This window comes from Trichechus manatus, unplaced genomic scaffold, assembly GCF_000243295.1.
Source record: "Trichechus manatus latirostris isolate Lorelei unplaced genomic scaffold, TriManLat1.0 scaffold00109, whole genome shotgun sequence".
Lineage (NCBI taxonomy): Eukaryota > Metazoa > Chordata > Mammalia > Sirenia > Trichechidae > Trichechus > Trichechus manatus.
In genome coordinates, this window is record NW_004444045.1 from 3,627,068 (window position 1) to 3,640,587 (window position 13,520).

Sequence of the window (13,520 nt, forward strand, 5' to 3'; positions counted from 1 at the left end):
ACCTTTTGGTTAGCAGCCAAACACTTAACCACTGCTCCACCACCAGGGCTCCAAAGAATCCCATACCGCTTCTTAAATCTTTTTGCGAAGGATGTGTCATTCTACATCTGCCCTAGGCAGCTTGTGAGATGAAGTGGTACACCCCCTTCCCCCTTCCTCGCCACCAATCCACCGCCTTGAGTTACTAGAAGGTGTCAGAAGAAAGATTTGGCTGTACTAAGAAGTGTACTTAATAGAAAAGTAACTTCCGTTTTTCATATCCAGGAAACAGCGGAAAAAGCTTCATGACCGGCTTCGGCAGAGTCTTCGGTCTGAGCGAAACAACATGGTGAACATGGCAAATGGGCCTCACCATCCTAACCCACCTCCCGAGAACGTTCAGCTGGTGAATGTACGTGGACTCTGGCCCATGGGAAAACCTGAGCATCTCGGCTCTGTTCGGGCGCCTTCAAGTTTATTTTCTAAAGCTCTTAGGCTCTTAGCTGTCACCATTAATCATCATGGTTTCCAGGAATCTGAAGTTTCTCCAGGAAAAAAATAATGGGGACATTTTTTACAGTGGATTTGGTTACTGTAAAACCAGCACATTTCCTCTTATAAAGTGTTCATTAAGGAGTTGGAATAATAATGTTGGATTTGTTTTGCAAGGAGCCCACAACTGAGGAACGAGAGTGGAAGCAAGGAAAAATAATAAAATTAACAATACAAGAATCACAAGGGAACGTTTTTAATTTTTTTTTCTTTTTTTTTGTAATTTGGAAATGAAGTCTACTCCAGTCTATAATTGATTAGTAGAGATAACTGAAGGAATTGAGAGCTATTTTTATTTGGGGCATTTTACAGCGCTGATTTATTGATTCCGATTTACAAAGGGAGAACTAGGGGCGTAGAAAGGCCAGGTGACTTCTCAAACATGCTTCTCGGTCGCAAAACTAGAAGAATGCAATGATTTCTTATTTCCTGGCTCTTGCTACACGAGGCCAAACCCTCAAGATGAAAAATATCCTTAATCATCTAAGTATTTTGTTTAAACTTTACTAATCACTTAGCTTTTAAATATAACTAGATCATGGAGTAATAGATGCTGGAGAGTGGTTAGAGATCATCTTCCAAACCTCCCTTTTTTGCAAATAAGGGCCAGAAATCACACATCTACTTAGTAACAAGGAGACCTGGTGACGCAGTGGTTAAAGCTCTCGGCTGCTAACCGAAGGGTCAGCGGTTCAAATCCACCAGTGGCTCCTCAGGAGAAAGATATGGCAGTCTGCTTCCATAAAGATTGCAGCCTTGGAGGCTTGGAAACCCTATGGGGCAGTTCTACTCTGCCCTATAGGGTCTCTATGAGTCAGAATTGACTCCACAACAATGAGGTTTTCATTTTGTTTTGTTTTGTTTTGTTTTGTTTTATTTAGAAGCAAGCAGGAGCCAGACTCAGTTCTCCTGGCTTTTGAAGTATTGCTGTTTCTATTCCATCACATGTCTTCTGGTCTTTTTAATTTCATGCTGATATTTGGCTTTTATAGATAAAACTTGAAAATCATATTTCACTACCATTTTCTATTCTATAGAAAAAGGTGTACTTTGTATGAACCAGATAGATCATAGACCCAAGTCCAGAGTTGGTGGTTATTATACCACCAGCAATTCTTGTAGCAAGTCCTCCAGGAGACTGTTGGAGTCAGGTGCTAATAATGTTAACATACTTTGCTGCTTTCCTCCCCTTAACAGCGTTCAGCAGAATGTTCTGCACAGTTGATAGATGCATTCACTACAGACATAACTGTAACCTGTCACTGTATATGTCAGAAGATAAAGGAAGTAGAATGACTCCTTGAATTCCAACTGTGGCTCATGCTGTGTGAACCTGGGCTTTCAACTTTCTAAGCCTTTAGATCCTCATTACGAAAACAGGCCTGAAAATAATACTTTTTTCAAATGTTCTTGTGAACATTTAATAAGATAAGCTACATAAAACACTTAGCCCAATGGCATTTACATATTCATTCAATTATCGTTAAATATTATTTTCATTGTATTCACTGAACTTACTTTATCTTCCAAGAAGCAAAAGTGAAGTGGTACACGGACTAGAAATAGGTCACTAGGTGTGACAAATTTGATGGTGTCCTCATCACCTTTTCTTTAAAGCAAGCTAGCTGTACTTGCTAGGAAGACCCACAAGGAACAGCCTTTCCACTAAGAGAACCAGGTAGTTTCAAGCATAAATTTAAGTTGTAGATTCTTGAGTTTCTTTACAGCCCACAATGTTATCAGACTATAAAGTGCTCTGTTTCATCTGAGACTATTTTTCCCTTGCTTCCCATTCCTTTTCCTGTTATTTGACTCAATTTGGTGTAAGTACTAACAGCATTTAAAACATAAATTTAAAGTGAGCCTCTCTCACGGAAAGAAAGCAATAATAACTACTGTGGTTTGATCATGCAAATAAAGTAGAATGTACTTGCAGTGAATATAAAGCCCTCTGTATTGTATGTGCTTTGTCAAGGTTTGCGACCTTGGTAATCACTCTGAGTTCTTCAACTCTCTCAGTAGCGTTGTTAGTCTGACTGCTGGCAAAGTTAAAGATTTCAGTTACACCACTAGGGCCTCATAGGCACTGGGAAGCTGAAAAAGAAAGGTAGATGCAAAAAACGGGTTTGTTTTCAATTCTTCTACTGACTTGAAATTTGAAATAAAACAAACCATCTATGCTTTTGTTTCACTCAAATATCTGTTAGTCTTCTTTGACTTGCAACAATGCATAAAAATGAATATTTGGTAGATATTTGTATTGAATTCCCGTCATGTTATCAACTGGAAGGAAAATTGAACAAATAGGTCTTTTTCTGATCAAATGTAGCTGTGATTGTAGGACCTATGTTACGTGCACATTCAGGGGGTAGTTCATTAACTCCATTCATCTAACCTAAATGCTGCAGTAGCCAGCATAGGATCTGCCATCTGAGCGCTGGAGAAATGGAATGTGTTATGAAGCATGTGTTCTAGAATAGCTTTCTGTGTGTGTGACAGTGTTAGAATTTTGATTTATGTGACTCTTCAAAGTGTGTCTCTTTGTTTATCCAGCAGTACGTGTCTAAAAATGTCATCTCCAGCGAGCATATTGTTGAGAGAGAAGCAGAGACGTCTTTTTCCACCAGCCACTACACCTCGACAGCTCACCATTCCACTACGGTCACCCAGACTCCTAGTCACAGGTATGAGAATTAAAAAAAAAAAAAAAATTCATGGCATTTCTCCAAGAATGAATTTCTGCACATTGCCTTCTGCTGTCACTGCCTAAGCGTCAAACAGAAGACATGAGGCAGTGAGGTATAGCAAAATGCATGATCTCTGGACAAAAACAGACTTGGGACATCAACTGGCCTGCTACTTAATTGCTATGTAAATACGAGCCTCTATTTTTCTATAATTAAAAACGGGGGTAATGATACGTCCCTCCCAGGATTGTTGCTCCTCAGTCTAATGATCGGCTTGGCCACTCAGTGAATGGCTTCACTACCCTGGGAGAAGTCTGTCTTTGATTCCATATAATGCTTAGAAGCTGACTGCCTGCCATCATTGTACTGCCCTGGCAAATGCCCATGGAAATGAGTTGGATAGCTGAACCCGAAGCTCCCAAATGCTCTGGTGACCTATACCTGAGGGCATGCTACCAAGGGCTGCAGTACACTTCCAAAAATAGCCCATAAGACAAATTGCTTCCTTGACCTAAACCATTCGGGAACACCAAATCTGTAAGAATACTTAGCACATAGTGGCATTTGATAAATATTTGTTGAATGACTGAACAAATGAATAGAGTCCCCGGGTGGCACGAACAGTTAGGCACTCGACTACTAGCCAAAAGGTTGGCAGTTCAAACCCACCCAGAGGTGCCTCAGAAGACTGGCCTGATGGTCTGTTTCTGAAAGCTCACAGCCTTGAAAACCCTATGGAGCAGTTCTACTCTGCACACATGGGGTCGCCATGAGTCGGAATCCACTCGATGGCAACCGACAACAATAACAGCATGCAAAGCTAGTCTGAATCAGAATTCTTTCTATACCGAATCTCTCCGTAGCAATTCTATCTGGAAACAAGGTTGTAGTGAGCTACTGATGCACTAATAATATCTGTCAGATCATTTCCTTTCATTTTCCTTTTTGCATATAATTAAAAAAGTCTTTGCCTCTCACATTTCCTCCTCAGCTGGAGCAATGGACACACTGAGAGCATTATTTCGGAAAGTCACTCTGTACTCATGATGTCATCGGTAGAAAACAGTAGGCACAGCAGCCCAACTGGGGGCCCAAGAGGACGTCTCAATGGCGTGGGAGGCCCTCGAGAGTATAACAGCTTCCTCAGGCATGCCAGAGAAACCCCTGACTCCTACCGAGACTCTCCTCATAGTGAAAGGTAAAACGGAAGGGCAAAGCTACTGCAGAGGAGAACCCCAGTCAGAGAATCCCCGTGAGCACCTGCGCTCTCACCTAAGGAAATCTACTGTAATCAGAATAAGGGGCAGCAGTTGCCTTGTTCTAGGAGTGCTCCTAGTTGATGAAGTCATCTTTTTGAGTGACTGAACGCATTTCTTCTGAGCTTCACGCATCGTCCGAGTGGCTGACAGGCAACAGACTCTTAAAGAGCTGGAAAGATTTGATGTGAAAGGTGCAGCCAACTTGGAGTTCCCAGCTCTGATCTTAGGCTTATGTGCACTCTGGGTCTCAGTTGTAACCTTAGAGAGATGGAATCCATGATTTATAAGGACCCTTCTAAAATTCCAATTTGCCAGTTATCCAAACTCTGATACAATGATCGAGCTGGCCTCATGCTCTCATGTGCTAACTCTTTCTTACCTTCCAGCTTCAGTTATCTCAGATCAAGGGCTATGGCATTGCTGACTTTCATGGGGGAGCAACTGTTTGTGTTCCACCATAAATATCCCTTCTGTGAAGTTCCAAGAAGGGATGAATAAACAAATCTATTGTATGCTGCATCTGGCAGTCTTCACAGGTGGTTTTCAAAACAGATAAATGCCTTTGCTATGCCCCTTTATTCCAAAATGTTTTGGCTTTCATCTGGGGAGATTGGGTTGCGTTGGGGAAGTTAACAGCAAAGGTAAACTAAAAGAGATGCTAAATAGGAATATTGGGTTATGGATTCTTTTTATCCATTTTCACCTAAGCTGAGGGAGAGTTAAACCTCACCAGCATTTCTAGCCCCACCAGTAAGCTGCTACCTGTTTGTTTTCAAATACAGTGTGTATGTGTGTCGGGGGGTTGTCTTGTTTTATTTGTTTTCTTTTTACTTTATTGTCATCTCAGTTTAATCTTTGTCCACTTACTAAGAGTTTACATAATGCCCAGTAGTCTTTACTTATTTGCTAGCTCCTTGGGTGAAGATTTTGATAGACTCTTTCACTCAGAAACTGGGAAGTACTTACAAAAAAGGATGATCAGTTCTTGGCTTCCATATAAAGCCTGCTGATCTCTTCTTCAAGGGCTTTATCCCCCAAATGTGGTTTCAAAGCTTTATGGAATTGGAGATTACCCTTCAATCTGTTTGTGGAAAAGGAGATAAGATCCAAAACTGGTTTAAAACATTAGTCTCAAATTCATCTAATTATAACTTTAGGTATTAAGGAAGTCTAACTGTCCTAATTCAATCTTTTTTTTTTTTTTAAGACTAAAAATGAGGTTAGGGATAAACTCTTCCTACATTACTAGATGTGACATTTATCTGTAAAGATTGACATTCCCTGCTGTGGTAGGCTTCCTTGGGTACCCTGAGTGTTATGCAGGGCTACAAAATATACCTGAACTGAGAGATCATGCAGAGCAAAGACGAATCACTGTTAAATGTTGGTTAAATTGGAATTAGTGTGTCTCAGAGAGCTTAGTTTAAGTATCCCCAAAGCAAAAAGTCTGAAGACTCAAGCTCCAAATATTTCAATCTCCTAGACACTTTCCCATTTTAGACACAGCTAGATCTCACATCCCTCTCTCTCTGAATCATGGCTGAAAAGCAGGAAAATTAATAGGTTTCCTGTTCCTGTTACCCAGAGTTCAGATGATCGTGTCCTGTGTCATCACAGGTCATGTCCAATTAGACCCTGTGAATGTTAATGTGAAGAAAAGAGTCGTTTAGTGCTAGGCATTGGTTACGTTTTTATCAAAAGCTGAGAAATGTGACTCTGACAAAGCCACATCCTCCTTAGTGCCCCAAACCAGGTTCTTCTTATTCTGGGGGAAGAAAGCATGATGTGGTCAAAACGGTGCCCTCAATGTCTTGAGAGATGCACTGAGCGTTATTAGACAGAGCATAGCCTAAGAGAACATGGTATCTCCACCTCTTGAACAGTCACGAAAAAGGAAACCAAACACTGATGCAACCGAGGGTTTTGGAAGAGAGATCAATGGGAGGTTGGACATAGACTCCACTATGGTAAAACAAATCAAACAGAAGGTTCTTTTAGGCTTACCTTTGAATGCCTTGAACACTGGGATGGCTAGTTGCAAACTGAATGCTAAGAAGTAACATTTCGTGGAAAAATGAAACGCACACAAATGTATTGCAGTGTTACCAGGAATAAATCTAAGTTACTATGCTCTTTTTTTTTCATAAGACATAACCTTATAGCTGAGCTAAGGAGAAACAAGGCCCACAGACCCAAATGCATGCAGATCCAGCTATCAGCAACTCATCTTAGATCTTCTTCCATTCCCCATTTGGGCTTCATTCTCTAAGACCCCTTGGCTTTTAGGAAGGTATAGTATTTAAGTAATACTTCTTTCCCTTCCAAATCCCTGAGCCTTGGCCCTTAAAAACTGAGAGCTTTCCAGGACCTAGTCCCCTGTCTTTGCTCACAGTCTTTAACTTTAAATTGTGATGATGCGGAAAACGCCCAAAGCTTTGATGAGCTAGGCATTTTAGCTGATCTTTGCATGTGCCTCTGTGAGAAAACTCTTGGCTTCATAACTGTAGATTCCAAGGGTGCTGTATTTCCTAGTGTAAAAATCGAGACGTATGCCATGAATAGAAATTCTTTATTCTCTGATTATATAATATCATGAACTCTGTCCCCTTACCCTCCCTGCTCTATGCCTCTTATTCCACCACACTTATGTGGGGTATTCTGTGCTCACACAGGTATGTGTCAGCAATGACCACCCCGGCTCGTATGTCACCTGTAGATTTCCACACGCCAAGCTCCCCCAAATCACCCCCTTCGGAAATGTCTCCACCTGTGTCCAGCATGACGGTCTCCATGCCCTCCATGCCTGTCAGCCCCTTCATGGAAGAAGAGAGACCCTTACTGCTGGTGACACCACCACGGCTTCGGGAGAAGAAGCATGACCACCACCCTCAACAATTCAACTCCTTCCACCACAACCCTGCACGTGAGAGTAACAGCCTCCCCCCTAGCCCCTTGAGGATAGTGGAGGATGAAGAGTATGAAACGACCCAAGAGTACGAGCCAGCTCAAGAGCCTGTTAAGAAACTCGCCAATAGCCGGCGGGCCAAAAGAACCAAGCCCAATGGCCACATTGCCAACAGGTTGGAAATGGACAGCGACAGAAACTCTGAGAGCAGTAACTCTGAGAGTGAAACAGAAGATGAAAGAGTAGGTGAAGATACACCTTTCCTGGGCATACAGAACCCCCTGGCAGCTAGTCTCGAGGCAGCCCCTGCCTTCCGCCTGGCTGAGTGCAGGACTAACCCAGCGGGCCGCTTCTCTACACAGGAAGAATTGCAGGCCAGGCTGTCTAGTGTCATTGCTAACCAAGACCCTATTGCTGTATAAAACATAAATAAACACATAGATTCACCTGTAAAACTTTATTTTATATAATAAAGTATTCCACCTTAAATTAAACAATTTATTTTATTTTAGCAGTTCTGCAAATAGAAAACAGGAAAAAAAACTTTTATAAATTAAATATATGTATGTAAAAATGTGTTATGTGCCATATGTAGCAATTTTTTACAGTATTTCAAAACGAGAACGATATCAACGGTGCCTTTATGTTATGTTGAGAGCAAGTTTTGTACAGTTACAGTGATTGCTTTTCCACAGTATTTCAGCAAAACCTTCCATGTTCAGTTTTTGCTGGCTTCTTGTGCATTGCATTATGACGTTGACTGGATGTATGATTTGCAAGACTTGCAACTGTCCCTCTGTTTGCTTGTGGTTACGCCCAACCAGTACACCTTGTAATGGCACATCCATCCAAATACTCTTCTCTTTTCTAAGGAGTTTCCTTTGCTTTCAGTATATGAAATGAGTTGTGTCTGCTCTGCCAGCCAAAGGTTTGCTTCATTTGGGCTCTGAGATAATAGTAGATCCAACAGCATGCTACTATTAATTACAGCAGGAAACTTGCATTACGCCATGTTAAATATTAGGAAGAAAGTAATACTGTGATTTAGAAAAAAAAAAAACACTGTAGAAGACAGTTTGCTCCTACTAAAAGGAGCCACCATTTCCTTTATTTTGATTTAGGTTTCTGGACAAAACGCAACCATTTTAGGGCTAGCTTAGAAAATGGGTTCTGGTTTGCCACCAGGTAAATCTAGCACCCAATGAGAGGACTCTGTCACTTTGTCTCTGGGGGATGATACAGCAGTTCATCCAGATGAAGATCAAACCATGGCTGATAAAGGTGCAATCATTACTGACTTGTCTTTTTCACCGATTTTGGAACCGGAGATTAGTTGTGTCTTCTTGGCTCCAGAAGAGGCATGCTATGGCTCCAACTCAAACAGCACACTCAGCAATTGGTCTGAAATAGTCCTAGAGTGAAATGTGCCGTCTATGCATGGTGACAACTTGTCATCCTAGGGAAATACAGCTGTTGTAGAGTGAGGGGGGCGGGGAACGCATAGAAGACACGGGTGGAGAGCAGCTGTGTGACTTGGTTGAAATTTTAAACCATTTTGTTGACCACCCCTCTGTCCCATGAGATTTTTCTCTTGTTTTTCAGTGTTGCCTTGATTAGGTCATAACTATGCATGAACATTTTTGGTCAGGAATGGCCAGTGTGCATGTGGTTTGTGACTCATAAGAAGCTGCCATGAGTGACGGTTCATCAGCATATGCCTGTAGTGTTGGAAACTTTGCACCTGTACTTGCAGAAGTGACCCCCACCTGTGTCCTGCCCTCTCGATTTGCAGCCTGTATCACCATTTCCCCCTCTCTTAATTTTTGCTTTATTGTCACAAAGTAGGTCTAAGATTGGTCTCAACTTCTTATGTTCTCTTGTGATCGTAAGTCCAAGGAAGGCCTGTGTGTATTAACATTCAAAGAAGTGCTAATATCAGGAAAATAAGAGAAGTTTTTTTTTTTTTATTTTTAAATGGAGGACTTTTTATGCCCCCTGCTATCTGTGAAATCAGGGCTGGAGCTTTACTTAGGTTCCAAGTAGCCTCCTAGGAGCCATGGGGCACCACGAGGAACAGATTGGCAGGAGGTTCAAAATACCAGGCTGAAGTCAATGAAAGTACCTGCTTCTTATTTGCAGGTGAACAGAATCTATGTCTTCCCCAATTCTCTGAGTTAAAAATAAAAGGGAGGAAATGACACGCAAATAGGTCTTAGAAGGCAAATGCAAGCTGAGAATGAGTCACGTTGTTAAGCTCCTATGTTTCTATGATCCACAGAATGCCTGTCTGCAGGTCCTTGAAGTTGCTCTGAGTCCATGTATCCCAGTGTTTCCTTCTTTGTTCACGTACAGCTTTCTCTGTGCTCCACAGTATCCCAGTTTGTTAACCACCACTGCAGAGGTCCTGGGAGACTGCACGTGCTGCCCTGATTTCCCGATTCTGTGCAGATGAGTTCAGCTCATGGCGGGGGGAAGAGAACAGTCAGCCCAAAGAGGGTCTCTAAATTACTCAGATATTGCCTTCGAAGGCCTTGCCTTGTCCTTTGACCATTTCAATAAAAAAAAAAATTCCTATCATTCATTAAAACACAAATTTCAATTTCAACTTCTTTGGGCATTGAGGCATTCTGATACATCGTTCTGAAGAATTTCAGGAATAAAATAGAATCTTCTATTAGAGCAGTGAAAAACATTGTCCTCATTACGAAAATTGCTGTAAAGTTTCAAATTCCGAGTACATATGAAAATTTAGGCCAAGAGGAAATTTTCTTTCAACTTGATTCTGGTCACTCATAGATGTGGCACTTTAGTTGGGACAGCCTTTTGATCCGTAGAATAAGCGATTCCCTTGACAAGCAAGGCCAGCTGACTGCAGGGCCACCTGCTTGACTATGGATTTGTGTTCACAGGGACATCTCTGCGATGCTTAATTGCCACATCACTCTCAACCATCCCTGTATATAAACTCAGTCAGTGCAGTGGCAATCCAAAGACGGCAAGTGAACCCACATTCCCAAGCTAGCTTGGGTTTTATGGGAATGGAAATTGCCTGAAAGTTTGAAAGCAGCTTTGCTTCATTTCCTGGGCCCAAAATCATAATCCCATTGACGGGTATGCAGTGGAGCATAATATATGCAAAACTCCTTTAATCACTCTAAATTCCTTTTCTGTTTCCCTCTCCCTTCTTGCCTGGTATGACTTAATTTTTTTGTTTTGTTTGTTTGTTGAAGAGTGCCTGGACAGCCTCCTTCTCACTGGGATGTATGCAAATGTATTCCACAACAGCAGTGTGCCACCTCCTGCTTGTTTCAGTGTGACTGTCGTAAGATAGGTGGAGTTTATCCAGGGTAACTTGCTCAGTAACGATTCCTTTTTTGGTCTGGGGTTGAAAGGTGCATGGTTCACATGGGTGAAAATAAGGAAGGCTTGGTCTTACCTTTGAGTACTGGCTATATTCCACCAGCCACAGAGATTTCAATCCCACAAAGACCCAGGAAACACTGCAAAGAAATGCAGACAAAAGGAAATGGCCACATATCACAAATTCTCTTCTATATTCTTTTGTAAATACATATTGTACATTACTTGGATGTTTTCCTAAATCATTTACTGTCTCTATGAGTTAATGTCAATTTTTACTCTCTCGACTTACTGTGTAACATTGTAAATAACAATGTCCTTTATTATTTATATTTAAGCATCTAACATATAAAGAGAGTTGTTTTCATATAAGTTTAAGATAAATGTCAAAGTATATGTTTTTTTTTATTTTCCTTTTCTTTAAAATTATGTATCTTTTCCTTTTTCTTTTTTTAAGAATAATTTATTGTCGAGGAGAAAGAATGTATATGTAATTGGAACTGTTTGAAGAATGCACATTTGAAGGCCGTGAGGTACTGATAAAACTAAAGAATTTATTATCCAAAATACTAAGCAATAAGTAATTGTGATTTATTTAAAGTTTTGTTCATTTCATGAAAGACATACTGCAATAAAAATGCTTCTCTGTGGAGACCTGGCAGTGTTGCTCAGCAGACGAACGTTTCAGTCTGTTAGACCAGCACCTTCATCTTAATCGCACAGTTGTACTCATTTAGGAACGTGTCTGGTGGACGCCATGATCATCTTGTCTGTCCATTGCTTCTGTCGCACTGCCTACTCTTGAGACATCTTCTGCCTACTGATTCCTTTTACCACTTTATTCCTTGTCGAAGGGGCCACAGCCAAGCAATATGACATCTCCTTTTCTCCCATACACAATGACACATCAGAGAGAACATGATCAGCCATGAGTGCCTGGAAAAAGAATGCTATTGTGGTTCAAATAGTATGATGGCCACATAGCCTAAACGGTAACCACTTAGAATCTGGCCACGCTAAGCTTCCTTGTTGCTTCAGTAAACTGATTTTCCATCAGGCCCACAATTTATTGATTCGCAAGTTTAAGAGAAGAAAAGGCTGAACTGGGTTCCTTCCTCTTGTTCTATTCAATAAAACAAATCAGAATAAATGCCCACCATGGTACTGCTCTGGGAGGAGCCTATGCATGAGAAATCTCCCTCATTCTAAGACTTAGTCCTAGAAATGAGGATATTACTTTTATTATTGAGATTAGCCTAAACAAAAGCCGTATTTTAACACATTGATATTTGCATGGTACTTTTTATAGCTCTTCAAGCATCTTACTCGTTATTCCAGGCAAGTTAAGGGCTTCTGAAGTATATGGAGTAGAGGTTGGCAATCTTTTGGGGTACACAGTAGCCTCCTTTGGAGTTTCATCGAAGTCCACCACCATATACGTACACCATTCCTATTACCCGGTAATAGTTCTCGTAGTGTCATTTCTGAAAGAGTCTGGATGGCTAGGAGATTTAAACTGTGGCCTGCGACTGTGTTCTGTTTTTACTGTTTATATTGCTGAATTTTCAAATATCCTCACAATTGTGTTAACACTGACTTTCACAGACATACACATACTCAAAGACAAAAAAAAGGCAAACACAAATCTGAAGCCACCACATTCTTTCATCGTCCAGCTGTCATTCAGCCAATCAGCCATCCAGCAAATCAGGGTAGTAGGCTTAAAACCTGAGACTTTTCTCATACCTCAAGTTCATGCTGATGCTTTGTCCACCCCAAAAATTGAAAACTGCAAGCATCTGTGTAGTTTAGGTTAAAACAGTTTACCTACGATATCTTGGTATTTGAAGCAGAAGTATGAGTTTGGTAGAGAGTGGTATGGAGCAGTGAACATTCACAAGACAATATAGTCAAATTAAATATTTCTATAATTATTACAATTCTCCATTCACTTCAACAGTGTAGAGTCTTGAATATCTGACCCACGCCAACACTGCAAACTCGCAAATGATCTTGTCTTTCCAATCTAAGGTGAAACCTGCAAAGTCTTCCCAATCATTAGATTGCTTTGCTCTCTATCTTGATGATGAAAGACCACAGGACTTGATGCCAGGGATTTGAGGTTAAATGAGGCAGTTCTGAAATCTAGAGACTTAGCACGCTCTAAGGAGTAGAATTTGTTTATGAACCACTTTGCACTCTATTTCTGGTGTGTATTCTCTGAAATTGATGGAATAAAATAAATTTGTGGAAACTATTATTCCAAAAGATTAATTTGATTAGAAGTAGAAATGCTTTCAGTTTATGAAAGACAGAACCATCCTGTTGCTGCAGGAGGCTGTGATATTCCTACCTTTAGGGTTGTTGTTGGACAAGGTAGTTATGCCCTCCCCTGCATGTGCCTTTGGGCTCCTGTTGACATCCTGGTACTGGAATTGTCGGGTTGCTGTAGTAGGTTGTTGGTTTTGAACTTCAGTTGAGCTTCAGGACATCACCCACCTGGAAACAGGAAAAGAGTTTTGTTATCTGGAGAAAACCTATTCTGATCCACCCCATCCTTTTAAAAACAGATTCTAAGGAAGAGGCAGAGAATGGGGTTATAGTTCCACCCATGATCTTTTTCTAACCCTCTTCCTTCACACATGGACAGAATTTGATGGAGGAAAAGACATCTTTTCCCATCCTACAGTGCTCCAAAGAGGCTAGAGAATTACCTCTATTGATTTAAACATCTTTAATAGCTTGTAGGTTTGTATAGCTTTGCTCATAGGTAAAGAC

At 41.0% G+C, this 13,520-nt stretch overlaps 1 protein-coding gene across 5 annotated transcripts in view; it reads left to right on the forward strand.

The window, feature by feature from the left end:
- Positions 1-7,910, forward strand: part of NRG1 (neuregulin 1) — a 1,165,780-nt gene extending 1,157,870 nt beyond the window's left edge. For 2 of the 5 annotated variants that reach the window (XM_023737839.1, XM_004383387.2), the window contains 4 exons: positions 265-391; positions 3,085-3,215; positions 4,210-4,416; positions 7,150-7,804. In XM_023737839.1, coding sequence (XP_023593607.1) covers positions 265-391; positions 3,085-3,215; positions 4,210-4,416; positions 7,150-7,804 — 1,120 coding nt within the window. Of the gene's footprint in view, positions 1-264; positions 392-3,084; positions 3,216-4,209; positions 4,417-7,149 lie in introns of all 5 variants that reach the window. The other 3 variants (XM_023737840.1, XM_023737841.1, XM_012557571.2) reach the window with 3 other exon arrangements.
- Positions 7,911-13,520: the final 5,610 nt, after the last annotated feature.